This window comes from Artibeus jamaicensis, unplaced genomic scaffold (genome assembly GCF_021234435.1).
Source record: "Artibeus jamaicensis isolate MK-2021 breed Jamaican fruit bat unplaced genomic scaffold, CSHL_Jam_final contig_548, whole genome shotgun sequence".
NCBI lineage: Eukaryota > Metazoa > Chordata > Mammalia > Chiroptera > Phyllostomidae > Artibeus > Artibeus jamaicensis.
This window is the reverse complement of record NW_026521883.1, coordinates 9,053,639-9,072,435: the sequence shown is the minus strand read 5'-3', so window position 1 is coordinate 9,072,435 and position 18,797 is coordinate 9,053,639. Positions and strand designations below refer to the sequence as shown.

The 18,797-nt window shown below is 51.5% G+C and overlaps 1 protein-coding gene and 1 pseudogene across 1 annotated transcript; both read right to left on the bottom strand.

Moving 5' to 3' along the window:
* Positions 1-893: 893 nt before the first annotated feature.
* Positions 894-8,930, bottom strand: PIF1 (PIF1 5'-to-3' DNA helicase). Its single transcript, XM_037155771.2, has 13 exons — positions 8,860-8,930; positions 7,595-8,150; positions 6,571-6,703; positions 6,360-6,485; positions 6,084-6,237; positions 5,878-5,992; positions 5,690-5,796; positions 4,320-4,459; positions 3,869-3,975; positions 3,042-3,129; positions 2,756-2,901; positions 1,730-1,921; positions 894-1,517 (listed from the first exon to the last, which is right to left on the bottom strand). The coding sequence occupies exons 2-13, from the start codon at positions 8,129-8,131 to the stop codon at positions 1,458-1,460; spliced, it is 1,905 nt and encodes a 634-aa protein (XP_037011666.2). The 5' UTR covers positions 8,132-8,150; positions 8,860-8,930; the 3' UTR covers positions 894-1,457.
* Positions 8,931-11,902: 2,972 nt separating this feature from the next.
* Positions 11,903-12,737, bottom strand: LOC119057126 (protein NipSnap homolog 1-like; annotated as a pseudogene).
* Positions 12,738-18,797: the final 6,060 nt, after the last annotated feature.

Genomic DNA, 18,797 nt, shown 5'->3' with positions numbered 1-18,797 from the left:
TTCCTGTTCCTCAGCCACCAGCATGGTTTCCTTATTCTTGACCCTTCCCATCATTGGAGATTCTGTTATATTATCAGTCATTGCTTTATGGAGTTGCCAATCCATGCTTCCGCCATAACTGGGTTTACACCTTTCACGCATGAGCAGGGAACCTTTCCAACAGTATGTAAGGGCCCCTGAGCAACTTCTATCAGCTTTGTGATCAACTGAAACTAGTCTGTGATCCCTCCCCCATCAGAATGTCCCAGCTAAGTTTTCAGAAAGGCCCAAAGTGGGAAAGTTTCAGCCTAGCTTCCAGCATTTTTCAGATGCTGCAATGCTGTTTCTCACTGTGTGGATTCTCCAGTTTGTCTTTACCTGACTGCTGGGTGGCAGCGACTCACCTGGTCATTTCACAGTGCGTCATCAACCTCAGGTCACTCAGCTTTCCAAACACTGGTAACCAGTGACATTAAGAAAACCTCACAAGCCCTGGCTGGTGTAGCTCAGTGGATTGAGCACGGCCTGTGAACCAGAGGATCGCTGTTGATTCCCAGTCAGGGCACATGCCTGGGTTGCAGGCAGGTTCCCTGCAGGCCAGTTCCCTGCAGGGCATGCACTAGAGACAACCATACATTGATGTTTCTCTCCCTCTCTCCTTCCCCTCTAAAGATAAATAAATAAAATCTTAAAAAAAAAAAAAAACCTTAGGGGGAAAAGTGCTAAAAAAAAAAAAGGAAAAAAAAAGAAAACCTCACAGAAGGATCCAGGAGCTCAGCCACTAGGGCGTTAACACCTGGGCGCACAGGAGGGGTTGGGGGCAGGACCACAGGCTTAGCCTCTGGGGACCGGGAACAGCCAGTGCCCTGGGAAGGGGAACCTTAAAGGGGAGCAGACAACTCAACTCACAGTCCTTGCGCAATTCACATGTTTATTTGCCCAAAATAAATACAATCTGAGAACATCCATTTCAATCCCTACACACTACTTCTTATCCCTGAAAGCAGCTTAAGATACAGGCGCACGGTTTGCTGTGCGTATCCTCACGTTGCCAGGCTCAGGAGGTGTCTGTCCTGGCTGTGCTAGGCTGGGCCTAGCTGGGAAATCACCTCAGGTTCCACGTGGCCTATTCCTGCCCCTGGAGCACCTCTCCCCTCTGCAGCCCGAAGGGGGCAGCATTCATGCCCACAGGCCTGCGGCCAACCCTCGCAGACAACTCTGTGCTCTAATACCTGGCCCACTCCCAATGGGCACAGAAAAGGTTACTTCTGACCCTGGAAGCAGCTCATCTAGGGCAAGGGGAGAAACTGAGGCACAGAGGGCAAATGGGTGGGAAGTACTATGCTCAGACCCCTGCAGGAGGCTGAGAGGCCCCAGTGAAGGGAGAAAGGGGCACAGCCTCCTCCTGCTATCCCTGGGCCCTGACCGGCCTGGGAGCAGGAGGAAGGGGAGACCATCCTTTGTCTTCTCTCTGCGACTCAGAGATTTGGGTCCACATTCTCCTGGTCTGAGACTGCGTCATCGTCATTTGGGGACTCCTAGATTGAAGCCAGAGAGCCCAAGTTACGGACTTCCGTGGTCCCTCAGGGCCGCAATCTGGGGGACCAGCATCTCCTTCCTCTTGCTCTTGTCCCCAGCGGAGCCAGAGAAGGCTCCGCCACCCCTAGTCAGGGTCTCTTGGCCTTTCCTCTGTTCTAGCTCCTAGGTGGCCCACAGCCATGTGGCCCACCACTGGGTAACTCCCTCTTACCAGTCCAAGGTCACTGCTCCGCCTCAGGGTGGCATAGAAGCGTAGCACACGGGGGTCACAGTGAACCACCGTGGGGTCGAAGTCCAGAACACGCAGGCCCTGCAGGCTGCGGGCCCGGGAAAGGGCCACGTAGGCCTGGCCACTGGCAAACACACGGCTCAGAGAGATCTCCACACAATCCAGGGACATGCCCTGCAGGTTGGAGAGACAGCGGTGGAGCCAGCTCTGCCTGAAGTCTTTTGTGTCCAAGAGCCTGACCCTATGTTACCAGCCCAGCTATTGCCCTTGGATCTCCTCGCCCAGTCCAGAGAGTCTCAAGGCGACCCTGGTGACCCTGGATGGGCATCTGAGTAGGAGGGGCTCCAGGAGACAGAGCCAGGATGAGAGAGAGGGATGGGGCGAAAGACAGACCTCAGGCCTGGGTCAGACAGCCACGGAAAGGAATCCTGGCTCTGCCTCTCACTAGCTGTGTGGCCTTGGACAAGTTACTTCACCTCTCTGAGCCTCGGTTTCCTCCTCTATAAAGATAGGAGTGATTATTTCATCTATACCTCATACAGTTGTTGAAGTATTAAATTTAACATGGTTGTGGCTCAGAAAACGACAGGGCAGGAGATGACAGAGGGAAAACGGAAAGAGATGGTATAGGAAATGCACTAAAGAAAGGTTTAGCCCTGGTTGGTGTGGCTCGGTGGGTTGAGCAAGGGCCTGTGAACTGAGAAGTTACTAGTTCGATTCCCATTCAGAGCGCCTGCCTGGGTCACTGGCCAGGTGTCTGGTTGGGGGTGTGCTAGAAGCAGCCAATCAGTGTTTTTCTTTCACATCGATGTTTCTCTTCCTCTCATTCTCTCTCCCTTCCCCCTCTCTAAAAATAAATAAATAAAGTCTAAAAGCAAAGAATCTACAACTGGTCTGGAACTTTGCATCCAGGGCAGGCTCAACCCCCACAAAGCCTTTAAGGCCCCCTCACCATGCCCTAGACCTATTTTGTACCCCCTGTCCCCATCCCCCACACTGGCTACTCACCTGGCTCTTGTGGATGGATATCGCCCAGGCCAGCTGGAGGGGTAGCTGCTGCCGGCTGAGCAGCTGGCCCCCAGTAGTCTGCACTGTCCAGCGGTCAGCACGGATGACCTCAGTGACTCCACACAGAAATCGCACCTGGGGCAGCCCTGAGGGGGGCATGGAGAAGTCCAACTTTTCAGCCCTGTTTCGGGGCTCACAGGTGAGGCACAGGCCTCACCTTTCCATCCTCACACTTACCCCGGGGACTTGCTGCCCCACGCGGTGGGTCTGCACCCCCATCACTCACCTCTCCCCTCCGTCTCGAACCCAACTACCACCCCTCGGGCGCCATTCACCAGGCCTCGGGACACTGCTAAGTTCTTCACCAGCATCACCTGCAGGGGAAAGAGAACAGAGGCATGGAGAGCTGCCCCACTCCCATGCCTGGTCTCAGGGGCAGCAGTCGCTGCTGCGGTTCTGGGAGGCCGGGGCCTGTCATGGAGGGACACTGAGTCCTAATCCTTAGCTAACTGTGAGCCCTGAAGCAATATGCTTTATTTCTCCAGGTCTCAGTTTCCCCTTGTGTCAAGGGGAAAGGCATTTGTTCAGGAGCAGGTAGAGCAATAAGGTAACAGATGTCATGGCTTTCAAAGCTTCCACATCTCTTGAGGGGTATGTGTGTGGGCCACAATCTTGAGAAATAGCCCCCAGATCCTGCCATTCCCCTTCCAACCACATGGTGCCTACCTCCTCCCTTTAGGTTGCCCTTCAGAACCCGAGGAAAGGCTCCCATCTGGCCCAGTCCCAACATGGTAGAAGGAAGGAAGACTCGCACATTATAGGGTATAGTACAGAGGACAACTGTGTGGGGTAGATATTTCACTCCCCGATTTAGAGATGAGAAAGCCAAGCTCCAGCAAGGGCAAGGGACTTACCCAAAGCAACACTGCTTGGAGCTCCAGGCAGAGAAACAGGAGGGCAGTGGGAAGCTGAAGACAGGAAGGTGGGTGGGAATAGGAGGAAGGGAGTTTGCTGTGGTTGCAGCTGGGCGGTCTGGCTGTGGATCAGCCTGGACAGAGGGGCAAAGGTTGGGGAGGCCAAGGTCCCAGGATCTAGGCCTTGCTTTCCACTCACCTGGGCCCCCAGCTTTAGCTGGAGTAGCTTGCTAACGGGACACTGGACATCCAGGGTCCGGGCTTGCTCAGGATCACTGTCCATGGCCTCAAAGCTGTGTACCTTACCTGGGAAAAAAGATTACTAGTTACTTATGTCTTAGTTTCCAAAAACACATCAGACCAGGGCATTGTGGGGGAGATAGTGGAGGTAGCTTAGGCCTAGCTGGGGCTTTAGAATCAGAGACCTGGATTTAAGACTCATTTCCAGCTGCATTTCCATCTTGACCATTTTAAGATCACACCACTCAAAATTGGTTACCTCTGCAAATGTGAGGGCCTTATGGTCACAGAGGTTGGGGCCTAGACATCTACATGATTCCAAGGGCCCAGGCTGCCTGGGAGGGCGGGTGGCATTACCTGCCCAAGAGCCCCTCCCAGCTGGTCTTGCCCAGCCTTGGCTCACTGCTCACCTGGCAGTTCCTGCAGCCGCCTCTCATTGGTAAGGGCCACATCATCCTGGTGGGTGCAGAGCCTCGTGGCCACAATCCCATCTCGCCCCACCTGGTGGGTGGCCGTAGCCTGAAGCTGGTGGGTCACCTCCTCTGAGCACCTGTGGGGGTTGGACTGTTAGGGTAGAGCCCACCCGAACACCAGGACCAGGGAAGGTGGGGCACATGGGTGGTATGGCCCAAGTAGCCATCTATGGGTCAGGCCTAGGGACAGGAAAGGGGCACCAGAGCAAGATTGGCTGGCCCCAGGCTGGCCAGTTTGTCTTTTTGCAACTTGGGCCCTGTACATGGGGACTGAGTATGAGATATATGGGGTGCTTGGCCATGGCTTTGTGTGGGCACCCTTTCCTGTGCCTGCCCCCAGGAAGGAGCTAGACACCTTCCCATCCCCAGTGCTCCTCACGACACGACGTGCCGAGTGCGCACAGTCTGGAGGCTCAGAGGACCTGGACCAGGCACTGATGTTGATATCTGTAATGCTGGTAGCCTAATCAGATCAGCCTCTAGAGGACAATCTTCTAGCCCCCGGCCTGCTGCCTTAGGGGAAAAAAGTTGAGCCTAAATTTCTAATTCGCCCCCACCTCCAGCCTTCTTCTACCCGGGGAAGCCTGGGTGCAGCAGCAACTCCCGTGGGAGGACAGGGGCCACCTGGGGCCCATCCCTCCCTGCTCTGCTGCTCAGCCTTCCGCTTGTCCCCCATGCATGCTGGTGCGAGCTGTGCACCTTCCTCCCTGCCTCCCGTCCCCAGGCACAGAGAGCGGCTCACTACCACCATCCTTCCTCAAGCCCGTCCCAGTCTGACCTGGCTTTCAAGGCTCAGCTCTGGCGCGCATGTCATCTGCCCTCCTGGCCTGTCCACTCCCATGTTAGAGTGGTCACAGCATTTCAACCTTTTGTCCTAGCTGGGCTGGGATCATGTCTGCAACCTCCCCTCTCCCACCAAGTGACCACACAGCCTTTAAGAGTGGAAGGATCCTGGGTTTTAGATTCAGACCTAGGTCTAAATCCCAGCTCACTCACTTCCTAGCTGTGACATTGGGCAAGTCACTTCACCTCTTTGAACCCCAGTTTCTGCACCTGTGAAATAAGAGTGTTGACATCTCTGAACTCTTATGTGTCCATCTGTCTGTAGTTCCCTGATGCCTGTTCTGTGCCAGGCCCTGTGTGGGTGATGGGGACCCCAACCCTGGGGGAGACAAGGTCTCAGTTCACAGAGTGATTATTTCCTATAGGCCTGGGAAGCATTTCTTCCCTTTCTCTGGGTCCACATGCTCCTCTGTGACACACACTTGGATGTCCTCTGTGACCCCTTCTCTATGCACAGAGCCCACCTGCCCAGCCTCACAGCCTGCAGCAGAGAGATGAAGGTCTGGTCTGCCTGCCTCCACACCTTGGTCAGCTCCAGGGTCACTGGGACACACCTCCTCCAGCTCTTGGCCTGGTGAGGGAAGGTGGGGGTGTCAAGGAGCAGAGCAGATCTCTGGTGGGGAGGCAGGACAGGAGGGTGAGTGATAGGTACCTGGAAGCAGAATTGTGGGGGCTGGGAGCCCTTGGTTACTGGTGGCAGCTGTAGGAAGTCCCCACAGATGATGAGCTGGATCCCTCCAAATGGCTTATTCTGCTGCCGGACAGCTCTGCGGAGAAGCAAGCCATGCTTTAGGGGAGAGGGTGGGTGGGTTCCTCATGGGAAACCAGCAGATCCCAGCCCTCACTGTACATACTGACCTGGCCACGGCCTCTAGCTTGTCAAATAAGTCCGCCTCCACCATGGAGATCTCGTCAATGACCAGCCGCTGACAGCTCAGCCAGCCTTGCCGCACACCTGGCCGCTGGGCTAGGGCCACACATTGGGCCAGGGGAGCCTGACCTGAGCCAATGCCTGTGAGTGACATTAGTCAGCCTGGGCAGAGACCCCAGCCCTGTCTCAACCCTGACATTCCCTTGCTCCCTTCCCACAGGCCTGGCTTGCTTCCAGCTCCAGCCGCAGGGGCTCTCACATACCTGCAAAGGCGTGGAGGGTGGTGCCCCCGATGTGGCAGGCTGCCACCCCAGTGCTGGCAGTGGCCACAGTGCCTGTGGGAGGCAGTGAGCCCAGGATACGCTTCAGCAGATAAGACTTCCCTGTCCCTGGGCAGAGGGCAAAGTCAAGACCACTTCTCTTCCGTCTTATCCCACCACCATTCTCTGCCCCCCTCACTCTGCCCCCCACAACCTGCACTTCCTGTGAAGAAAATGCTCTGGCCTTTCAGGACGACCCTCAGCACCGCAGCCTGTTCCTCAGAAAGCTGTAGTTTGGTGGGGGGCAAGCTCAGCCTCTTCACTGGCAGGGGCCACCTTGGGCCTTCCTGGGGAGACAGGACTGTCTCAGAGCCTCCTGCCTCACTCTAGGCGTTGCTGCCACCACCCCGTCTTGTCCCAGGTGCGATGTTAGGCCTGGTAGCCCTTGTGTCTCTGCTGGCTTCATTCCTTGGATGAAGGGAACCCGTGGGCAGCCTTGGTTCACCTGGAGATCTTGCCAGGAACAACTGGAGTCTAGGTCTCTCCTTGAGGAAGGGACCAAGCCTGGGTACCTTCTTACTCCTGGTTCCATGAAGACCCCACTGTGTGGGTCTGCTTCCTCCCTCAGCCCCCTCCCCAGGGGTTCCCTACCTCTTCGGGTCTTCTCACCCATCTTTCCCTCTCACTTCTCTTCCTGCCACAAACTTACCTCTGATCTCGAAACACCCAAGCAGAAGTCCGCCCAGTCGGGCCCCTTCTGGACCCATCTCCATCTTCTCGCCAGCTTAGTCTCAAACCCCAGTGGTCTGCGATTCAGTTCAGAAACTGTCAAGACCACCACATTCTGTCCCTGCCTCCATCTGTTTGGACCTGTTGGCTGCCTGGACACTGCTGACTACTTCATTTCCCCCAAAGCTTGTCTTCTTCTCCAGGGGGTCTGCATTCTTAAGTTTTCTTTTGAGGTCTTCTTTTCAGGCCTTCCTTCTCTGCTTTCTCTTTTAATGTGATCTGGACCCCCTTTCCCTATTTTGGCTTATCTAATCTCAGGGATTCACTATGAGAAACACATGCCCAATTCCCGAATCTCTGTCACACTCAGCTGTCTAGTGGGCATCTCCTCTGAGACAACATCTTCCCCCCAAACCTGGGTCTCCTTGGTCTTTTTCAGCTTAGTGGCACACCCAGTCTCCAAGGTGTTTCCTCTTCCCTGTTCTAACGGTGTTGGGCTCTGCCCCCACCTGGGACTCCGTGGGCCGCTTCACCGGCTTGGTGTCTGGGCCCCGGGTGGACACTGCGGGTCGCAGCTCCTCCGGCTGCACAGGGCTGATGGTAAAGAAGTCGCGGGACCGCGGGCCAAGCAGCTGCGTGCGGGAGGAGGGCGGCCCAGGACCCGGGGCCGAAGCCAGTTTGAGGCGCAGAGTGCGAAGGAAGCGGCGCAGTCGATCTGGGGGGCAGTCCGAGAGCAGCAACTGCACCGCGCCCGCCCCGGGAGCGCTGTCCCCGGGGACCCGCAGCGCGCTGCGCCCGGAGGCGGCGAAGCGAGTGAAGAGACGCGCGGCGCGTAGGGGGAAGCAGCGGGGCCGCTCCGCAGGCCCAGGCGCCTGCAGCCGCAGCATCAACTCGCGCCGCTCATTACGACCCAGCCTCAGCTCCGCGGTGCGTAGGGCCTTGCGCCTTCGCGGCTGCCCTCCCGGGCTCAGCTCCTCCACAGTCACGCGGCACCGCAACTCCGAGTCCTCACGTTCGGCTGCCGCTGTCAAAGTGTCCGACAGCATCGCCACCACCTCTGCAAGTCTGCAAAAGGATGCGAGCACAGGGGTAAAGAGGACTCAAGGACATAACAGGTGTTATAGAGCCGGGACGCGGAGCCCGGTCGAGGCCACACAGGTAACACAAAGAGGTCACAGTGATGGATAAAGGCTCTTGGGGCCAACTTAGGAAATTCGCTTAGAAATTACTGTCCTGCAAAATAATTTCCAGAGCGGCGATGGGCAGCGTCAAATGCCCCCTGGTTTGGGGTAAGGAGCCTCGGCTGTCCGGCCAAGGCCACAGAGGAAGGGAGACCCTGAACAGCAAAGAAGTCAGCTCCGAGGAGACCCAGGGAGGGCACGGGAGACTCAGAGTCGTTCCCCCGAGAAGCAGGGGAATCGCATGCGGGGAGATGAGCAAGGGGGCTGACAGTTATCGCCTTCCAGGTACGTTCACTGGTTTACACGCAGCTGGGCGGGTCTCACTATTCTCGGTTTACAAAAGTGGAAGCGGGCTGGGAGAGCCCACACGGCTTGTAGGAGTCCCGGGTAGTGCGATTCCGAAGCCCCGGCGCTTTCCGTTTCTAAGGTGGGGAAGGGGCAGAGTATTTGGCTCGGGAAATCGGGGCGAGGACGCTGCGGCCCTGCAACGTGTGTTCCCTCCGACTAAGCCTCTCGCTTGCACCCACCCAGCAGAGACCCCGCAAAGAAGCAGGGTCTCTTCCTCCCAACGCTGCGATCGGGTGGACACTCACTGCGCCGGTACTCGGATGAACTAGCTGAACAGAGCTGACTTGCCGGCGTTACTCAGGCTCTAGAAACTTTCAAATACTAGCAGTAGAAAATCACCCTATCCGTGGCTGGATCTTTAAATTTTCCAACCAATCAGAGCCAGGGGCGTGTCTCCTGCCCCGCACCTCCCTCCACCCCGCCCCCCCCCCCCACCGGCAACCCCAATTTGGGCTGTACCAATCGCACGCCGGAGGAAGGAGACTTATTGTGGTGGCGGAACAAACGTGGTCGTACGGGCAAGTGGGCGTGGCTCGAGACAGGGGCGGGGGGCGGGGCTTCAGCTGCACCACACGTGGTATGGTGCCACCCAACCCGGCTCTGAAGATTTAATTTCAGAACCACCAGTCCTGCTCATTCTCCCTCCCATCTAGCCCTTACACAGCGTCTGAACTTGGCCTTGGGGAAGAGCTTTCATCGATTCCTCCCACTTCTGTTTCCACTTGCAGGATCATTGCCCACTCCTGGGGAGATCACCCCAAGGCCTCAACTCTTCCTGCCCCTTCTCTGCCTTTGTAAGGGTCGTTTTATGCATTGTCTATCCCACCCTGCTGAGGCCGAACAGTGAGGAACTCTGAGGCCTGAGGGAAGCGTTGAGTTCGTTTACAGAGAATACTTATTCATCCCTCTGTTGCCCCGGATGCTTGGGGAACTTATTTTTAATTATTCCACCTCTCCCCGCCATCGATGCTTAGAATTACATAACCGAAAGGGATCTTACAGGTGAGTCCAGTCTCCTCTTCCCGCCTCCCCATTTATTTTTATAGCCCTCATTTTGCAAATAAGAAAACCAAGGCTCCAAGAGGTTTACCAAAGATCGCATAGCTTGTACATAGCAGAAATAAACATGGCCGAAGCACCTGTGTGTTTCAGTACTGCACCCCTCTGCTCCCAGGTGATTATTGGTCTTGAGCAAGGGAGTCCAAGCCTGGAGTGGAATCTCAGCTCCTGACGGCCCTTGCAATGCCCCAGTCCTGCCATTAGAGGTTACCCTAAGCAAGTTTCCTTAACGCCTCAAGCTTTTGTTTCCACAAATGTGAAAAAACAAAACACAAGATACATGGAGGAAAAAGGTGAAAATGTGATGATTGCACAACTCTGGGACTACTGAAAAATCTATTTGAATTGTTTGCTTTAAATGGGTAAAGTATGGTATGTGGATTATATCTCAATAAAACTATTAGGAAAAATCGTGAGAAATATGTTTCCTCTTTGGTGTAGTCTTGACTTATAAGTGCAAGTAGCATAAAATTTCAAAGTCACTGCAGTAGGCAGAGAAAGGCCACCTCCCCAAGTCCACATCCTGATTCCCAGAACTTGTGAGTATGTTATGTTACCTTACATGGCAAAAGGGACATTGCAGATGTAATAAATTAAGGTTCTTGAGATGGGGAGATTATCCTGGATTTTCTGGGTGAGCCCAATGGAATCATAAGGGTTCTTATAAGGGAAAGAAGGAGACAGGAGAGTCAGAGATGTGATGAAGGAAGCAGAGGGTGTGTGGAGGATGAAAGAGAGAGATTTGAAGATGTTACTGCTGGCTTCGAAGATGGAAGAAAAGGCCTTGAGCCAAGCCAGAGAACACAGTTTTCTGGAAGCTGGAAAAGACAAGGAAGTGGGTTGCCCCCTAGGGTCTCCAGAAAAAAGAATGCAGTTCTTGACGTTAACTCAATAAGACACATTTCAAACTTCCAGAACTACAAGATAATAAATCTGTGTTGTTCTAAGCTACTAAATGTGTTGTAATTTGATACAGTAGCAACAGCAGTAAGAAACAAATGTGTTTTTTTTTTTAATGCAGCACTCAAGTTTTGGTGCCTTCCTTCCTTCCTTGAGAGAGGGGAAGGGAGGGAGAGTGAGAAAAACCCCAATGCATGGTTGCCTCTCATGCGCCCCCTCCTGGGGACCTGGCCCACAACCCAGGCATGTGCCCTGACTGGGATTGAACTGGCAGCCCTTTGCTTCGAAGTCCAGTGCTCAATCACTGAGCCACACCAGCCAGGGCTTTTTAACAGTAATTTAATTGGTTCCATCAACAACTCCAGCACAATTTTTCCTGAAAGGGAGGCAGAATCAAGCTATCCAGAGGTTCGTGAGGTGTGGGGGTCACTGAGGAGCCCCCAAAGTCACTGACCTCACTCCACACACCTGGTGGCCCAGTAGAATGGGGGTGGGGTTGTGATTGAATGTGAAGAGGGAGCAAAGTGATGCAGGGTGAGGGAAATACAGGCCCTGACCTGCTCATTTGCCTGCAGGAAGGAAAAGGAAAGGCAGGAGAATCTCCCTGCACAGAAGGACGAACTACACATTCAAGTTTTCGATCTCACGTAGAAACAGATGAGCCTCTCTCCAACTGTCTTATATTAGGAACCCCTCCTCAAGCAGTCTGTCCCCTGTTTTATTTTCCCCATTCTGTATTCTAACTGCAGTTCAAACCCAACTTCTGATTTCTAAGTTCTGCCTTCCAGGTTCCTGGTTCCAGATTCTTGTTCCTGTTCCATTCTGTTTCCCACCCCCGATCCTTCCCAACGCCTTCTTTCCGGCCTTTCAGGGTAGAATAGGTAACTTCCTGCTGACTTCACTAACTTGAGGGTCTCCCCCTTACTTCTTGAGGCACTTCTAGGCTTTTCCCTAGCAGGAGGGACTTGGTTCAGACTGTCCATCAAGTGGGTGACCCAGGGAATTCCTGAGAGCTTGGCCTGGTTGGACCTCTTCCTTTCCCACCTCTAGCCACTGAACACACTACCTTTTATGCAACTAAACCGAGGATTTTCGTGCTGATAATGGAGGACTGGCAGCCTTGAGATGAGGAATCTTATGGAGAAATGTGAGATGACATTTAAAAATGTTCTTCAGAGAAATTAAAAGCTGCTTCCTGCACTGGTGAGGGAGTGGAGAAATAAGGTAGAAAGGGTCTGGGAAGAGCTCATATTTCTTCAGAACCCTGTCGGCTCATTGCCTGAGCTGAGCACTGGTCCCCAGAGTTTTCCCAGATCCAAGAGGGCAGCATCACTGGAGAAGTGAGATCTTCAAAGGGATCATGAGCCAAGACTCCATGTGCTGCACCAAGGGGACTGTGCAGTAGACATTTTTGTCCCGGCCCCTCCTCCTCCAGTTAGCATTTCTAGTTTCCCTCCAAGCGCAGGGCTCTAGGGGCCCAGAGATGGTGCCTAATATAGAGCCCTCCTATCTGGGAGAAGCTGCCCACTGCCTGCTGGTTCTCCTGTGGTACTTGATAGCCCAGCCCAGTTGTTCCTGCACTCAATCATGGTTCCTGGATTAAGCTTGTATGTCCTTAGCTGATAGATGTTGGGGCCTGCTCTAGGCTGTGGCTCCTTCCAGAAGCTGAACTCTGGAGCTGAGAACCAGGAGCATCTGGTTTCTCCTGGTCAGCTGCATCTGGCTCTGCTCCTTTTGAGATTCCAGGTACTTCTCGATTTTGAGCTTGTTCATACAGTCCATGAGGGCTGGATAGCTGCCTGAGAATGCCACAGGTGCACTGTCTGGTCCTACTTCCTGTACCCCGTGTTCCAGTTGCCCCCCAGCCAGCAGGGGTGGTCCTCATCCAGGTGCGTCTTGGGCAACTCAGCCTCCATCAGGCTGGTGTAGGCATCCAAACACTCGGGCTTCACATTGTGGAACTGGATCTTCTTGTAGAGGTTGCTGGTCTCCTCCTTGAACAGCAGGGTGGACAGGGAATGGGACCAGTTATCTTCATTGTCCTTGGAATAGAAACGTGGCCCAGGTGCAGCAGCAACATCCCTGGTGCAGGCCAGGTAAAGGGTTGGGGGAAGGGTAGCAGGCTCTGTGCTGCCACAGAGATGTTGCACAGTTGCTGAGCCATGTTGGAGAGAAGGAGGCAAGTACAGTTACACAACTAGAAAGTGAAAGATCTGGGATTGTGAACCAAGATCTCTCAGTTTCTGGAAGGTGTTCTCTTCCCTCTACCTTCTCCTCTGAGCAGGCCTAACACACTCACTCCCACAGCGTGCCCCGTGCCCCTCCTCTCTGTGAGTACCCCAGACTGCCTCTAGAAAGGGCACAGACACTTTCATATGGATTTTCCCCCAACACTTTTCTTTTTCTTTTGGCTCTCAAACTTTTTTTAAGTTGTAATATATATATTACCATTCTGACTATTTTAAGTGTACAATCAATTGCCATTAAGTAACAATCACTACTATCTATTTCCAGAAAAAAAGTTAATCGTTTCAACAGAAACTTTGTACCCACTTAGACAATACCTTCCCAATCCCTTCTCCTCTCAGTCCCTGGTGTCCCTAACATTTTATTCTGAAAACATTTCAATGTTCAAAGAAAGGTTGATAGACCTTTACAGTGAACACCCATATATCTACCACCAAGATTCTACAATTAATGTTTTGCTGTGTTGTTTTATCATCCATTCACAATTTAGTCATCCTTCCATTCATTGATCCATTTTTCGTTACGCATTTCAAAGTTATAGGCAATAGTATATTTCATGTCTAAAGACTTCAACACCTATAACATTAATTAGAGCTTATGCTTATTTTTTAAATGTAAACTTTACACACTGTGAAATGCATAAATCTTAGGCTTTTGTGAGAGGAGTTTTGACAGATGAATATACCTGCGAGGCCCAAACCTTTATCAGGATATAAAACTGTGCTGACTGTGCTGTTCATAAGGGCAGCCACTAGCCACAAGTGGCTAATTTTAAGTTTAAAGTAACTAAAATTAAATGAAATAAAAAATGCAGTTTTCTTGAGTGCCAGCCTGCAAACCAAAGGGTTGCAGGTTGAATTCCCAGTCAGGGCATATGCCTGTGTTGTGGGCCAGATCCCCAGTTGGGGACGTGTGAGAGGCAACCACACACTGATGTTTCTCTCCCTCTCTCCCTCCCTCCCTCTGTCTAAAATAAACAAAATATTTTTAAAATAAAAAATAAAATAAACAGTTTTCATGTACCCGGGCCACACTTGAAGTGCTCAGTAGCCACATATGGCTCATGGCTACTCCGCTGAACAGCACAGATATGGGACACTTCCTCCACTGCATAAAGTTCTAAGAAGATTACCTTAATCTAGAAGGTTCCTTCATGCCCCTTTGCAGTCCATCCCTACCCTCAGTCCTCAGGCAACCCCTGCTCTGATTTTGTTTTCACCATAGATTATTTTAGCTTGTTCTAGAACTTCTTATAAATGGAATTATACAAGATGTAGTTTTGTGTGTACAGGTTTCTTTCATTCAGCATAATCATTTTGAGATTCATCCATGCCGCTGTGTGTATCATTTGGTGGTTACTTTTTACTACTGAATAGGATTCCACTGTGTGGGCATGCTAGTTTATCCATTTTTCTATTAATGGTTATTTGGGCTTTCTGTGGTTTTATGCTTTTTTAAAAAAAATATATGCCTAGGTAAGAAATTGCTAGGTCATAGAATAGGTGTATATTTAGTTTCATATGAAACTGCCAGAGCTTTTTAAAAATTGATTATACGTCCATTTAGGTTTTTGAAAGACCAGCTACAGTCCTTGTACGGGAAGGAATGGAATAAATAATTGGACGTCTGCTCCAGGCGAACTAATAACGGTCCTCAGACTCCATCCTCCTCCCCGCCCTAGCGCGGCCCTCGCTCGTCTGAATCCTGATTGGTCGGTGGAGGAAGGAGGCGGAGCCAAAGGAAATCCTGGAGTCTGGGGCCGGACTTCCTCCCCCGGCTCAGGGCAACATCGGTATCAGCCTGGTACTGTGCTAGCTGCTGTCTTGGTGGGGGTCAGTCTGGCGTGAACTGCAGCAACTGCTCCCGGATCTCTTCGCCTAACCCGAAACCTGGTTTTGACGCAAGCTCTCAGGAAGAACGGGATTTTCTTCATTATGCAATTTCATTCTCTGGAACTGTTTCCTTGCTTCTTACCTACCCTCTCACACCGGTGGTCTCAGTCCAATCCCCAGCTCATTGGCATTAACAACAATGATATTAACAGAGAACTGGGAGGTTTACAAGATGCATTTCCGTGTTATCTCATTCGATACTTAGAAGTGCTCCTCCCCTCTATCTTATGGTCTTTTATCCCCAAACTTTTGCCCTCCCACATTTACAGCCCTAAGCTTACAAGGACAGTCTTGTAGAGAAGCTGGAAGGTCTTCCACCTTCCAGAGCACAACTTCATCACTGGGCAGCAGATACTCATATTATCGAACCTCTGGTACTGTTGATACTCCTTCCTTAAAATCCTCTCGTCCATAACACACTCCCCCCCCCCCCCCCCCGTTTCTTTCTATATGCTGGCTGCTTCCTTTAGGTCTCCTTTGCCAACCACTTTTTCTCAGTCAGACCTCTCAATGTAGGAGGACTTTATTCTTTTTCGCCCCATCTGTTCCTATCCCATGGTTTATTATCAACTACATGCTGATTCCCAATGTCATATCTCCAGTCTGCTCTTCTTTTCTGAATTCCATATTATATCTCCATTTGTCCTCCTGATAGCTCCACAAAAGTGCCTATCAGCATGTCAAACTCACTTTCTACAGAACAGAACTTTTAATCTCTTTCTTCAATACCAAATAAACCTGTTTTCTCTTGTCTTCATCACCTTGGTAAATGGCACCACTGGTTTTGGCTCAAGTTAAAAACCCACATCATGTCTTTGATTTCTTCTTCACCTACCATATCCAACCCATCAGTAAAACCTGTTTCTGCCTCCAAAATGCATTTTGGGTCTATTCACCCTCCTCCATCTTCACCCCATTCCCCAGCCTGTCATCTCCCTCCTGGGATCACAGCAAAGTCTCCTAATCTCACTGGATTCCTGGTTTCCACTCTGGCCCCTTACAACCCTTTTTCCAAACAGCAGCAGGTGGAATCTCTTCAAACGTGTAAATCATATTTTACTACTGCTCTGGTTAAAAAGCTCTCTGTGCCTCCCCAGGCTATTTCTATAGAATAGAATCCACAGTCCTTACAATGGACTCCCTCTATCCCTCTCAGCATTAGAAAGTTTACCCCTTTCTCCCTTACCATGCTCCAGTCACACCAGCCTCTTTGACGTTCCTTGAATGCCAAAGCCCTTTCCTATGCCAGGGTTTTGCACATGCTCTCTCCTCTGCATGCAAGAACTCCCACATTCACCCTACCTCTCTCTCATCTTTAGGTCTCAGCTGAAATATCCACTCTGCAGAAAGGCTTCCCCCATCATACACATCATAGCTAAAATGGGCTCCCCAGTTACTATTTTATTACCCTGCTTATTTCCCTCAGAGAACTTACCACATTCTGTTGCTATGTGTATTTATTCGCCTATTATCTTTCCCAGCTTCAGGAGGGCCAAGATCATGCCTGTCAGGTTTATGGCTTTGTGCTCTGTGTTGAGAACAGTGCCTGAGACATGGCAGACTCTCAACAGATATTTATTGAATGGGAAAATTAGAGTAATGAAACCATTCTGTGTAAGTCCTGATCCCTCTAGCTCTTTACTATCTCTTGAATCTGTCCTTCCCGTCCTCATAACCACTGGCATGGTTCAGGCTCCATCATTTCCAATCTGGATTTCTATAACAATCTCCTACCTAATGGGTTTCTCTGTGTTTGCCCTGTTACCATTGCTCACACAGAAGTCAGGAAAGTAGTGCTATGCCTTGCTTCCGTGCTTTGGTGTCCCCCTGCTACTTGCAGGAGGAATCTCAAATCCCTTGGGGCAGCACTCAAAGCCCTAAGTGCTCTAGCTCCTGCCGCCTCCTGGATGGCGCCTGTCCAAACTCTCCACTGCTGCCACATGCATGACCACACAAATCTGCCTACACTTCCCCTAACAAGTTGAGATGCTTCTCAAGTTCTCATTTTTGTGAAATGTTCCCTTTTCCTGAACTCTTTCTACCCCTCCCCCCCTTCCCCAATTAACCCCACTAGAATACAGGTCACTCTAGCCTTTCCCTGTGGCAACCAACCAGGTCTCACCACACACAGTGAACTCCTTCGTCAGAGCCCTTCTCAGGACTCTCCTATTAGCTCATCAGCTCTCCAAGACAGGGCCTGGGTCCTGTCTGGCCTGGTCACACAATGCTGCCAGAACAGGTTACTTAGTAGAAAGCATGGACTTTGCAGTCAAGTGAGGTTTCAATCCTTGGACCACCACTCACCAGTCAAATGACCTTAAGCAGGTCCAAGCCTTGGATTCTGAGTCTGTAATATGAGGTTAACAGTTTATTTCATGCATAGGTACCTGCTTGTGTGAAGATTAAATGAGACACATATGAGGAGTTTAGAATAGTGAACAGGTAAGAGAGGGTCCCTAAATTCTTTTCTATTCAGTGAATGGATAAATGCCAGCAAGAAGGACTGAAAAACACCCCACTTAGAGCACTCAATAAACTTTGTTGATTATATATGGTGCACATGCAAAACAGACTTCTTCACTTTCACAGTCCAAAGCTTCCGATGACTTCCCCTTGTCCTTTGTCTACTTCTCTAGCCTGGCCTCCCTACCCCCCCCCCCCACACACACACTGTGGCAAACCTTGATGCCATTGCTCACTGTCCCCTTTGCCTAGAATAGTTGTCCTTCCCCTTTGTCCTGATTTTGGCATCCTTCCTCTCCTCATTTACCCTCACATTTAACACATACATTTTCTTATTTGTTTAAATGCCTTTCTCTCCCGATGGAGGACAGGGACCTGGGTCCTGCCATTATCTACCAGCTACTAGTGCAGGCCTGACAAGCATGCAAGGCAAACAAAATATTTGTGTTGTATGAATGCATGGTCTGGAGGCAACCACCAGAGGGCCGGCCTGGGCTAGATGGGGAAACTGAGGCCAAAGTGGTTATCAGTGGCTCATTCTTCGTCGTGGCAGAGCTGGCTGGATAGCAAAACCCACCTCATCTCCACCCTTGCCTTGATCTGCTTCTGTGCAATAGCACGAACTCCCCAGGGTATCTGCTCTCCTACGGGGGACTCTGGGGTTCCAGATACAGGAACTTCTGAGTCCTCAGGTATGGAGCGAAACGGCTGCATAGCTCTGCAGACTGAGAGAATAAAACCATGTGGTGGCTGCCAGAGCTTGCCATATATACTGCTTTTCTCAGACCTCCAGGGTGGATTTTCATCATCCCTTTATTTTATTTTATTTTATTTTATTTTTTAAAAAGATTTATTTTATTTTTAGAGAGAGGGGAAGAGAGGGAGAAAGAGTGGGAGGAACATCGACATGGGGTTGCCTCTCCCACGCCCCCAACTGGGACCTTGACTACAACCCAAGTATATACGCTGATGGGGAATGGAGCCAGCGACCCTTCAGATGGCATGCCCGCAGTCAATCCACGGAGCCACACCAGCTAGGATTCTCCATCCCTTTAGATAAAGAAGCCCAGGCCCAGGGCTGAGGGAAAAGTGTGCTCCTATCTTTTCTCCCTTGGCCCTGGGTCCCCAGGCTGCTCTTTTCCAAGTAGGGTTGGGAATGGCTGGGAGCCTGAGAGTCATCAGAAGGTAGTGAAAGGAGAGCTCAATCGAGTACGGCTGCTGCTATGACAGCCAGAACCGAAGGAGATCATCATTGATCCCACAGGCTCTTAACTCTTCCTGCTGAGACACGGGGTGGGGGGTGGGGATGGGTGGGGGTAGTGGTGACCTGAGAGCTAAGGGGAAAGAGGTGGGGGTGGGGGAGACGGTGCTAGGGAATGGGAAGTCTGTTTCTCTAAGTGTAGAATGAGGGTGCAAGGTATAATTAACACCATTCCCTGCTGGTCCCTACGTTTCACGCCCTAGCAAGGCTGTCAAGGATGTAAGATTACCGCTAAATGGGGTTGGCCCTCAGATATTGGATTCAGAGGGGTACAGTTCTGAGCAATGCCCAACGGAGGTTGGAGAACACTGCGTTAGGGAAACCCTGAGAGCCAGGGAGAAAACCCCTCCCCCAAAGGGAC

Bases quoted from the DNA above. Each gene is read 5' to 3' on its own strand.
- PIF1 (XM_037155771.2), bottom strand. From the start codon at position 8,131: ATGCTGTCGGACACTTTGACAGCGGCAGCCGAACGTGAGGACTCGGAG. The intron at 6,704-7,594 runs GTGGGGGCAGAG...CTGTCTCCCCAG, and splicing joins AGCGGCCCACGGAGTCCCAG to GAAGGCCCAAGGTGGCCCCT. The intron at 4,460-5,689 runs GTGGGCTCTGTG...CAACCCCCACAG, and splicing joins CAGGCTGTGAGGCTGGGCAG to GTGCTCAGAGGAGGTGACCC.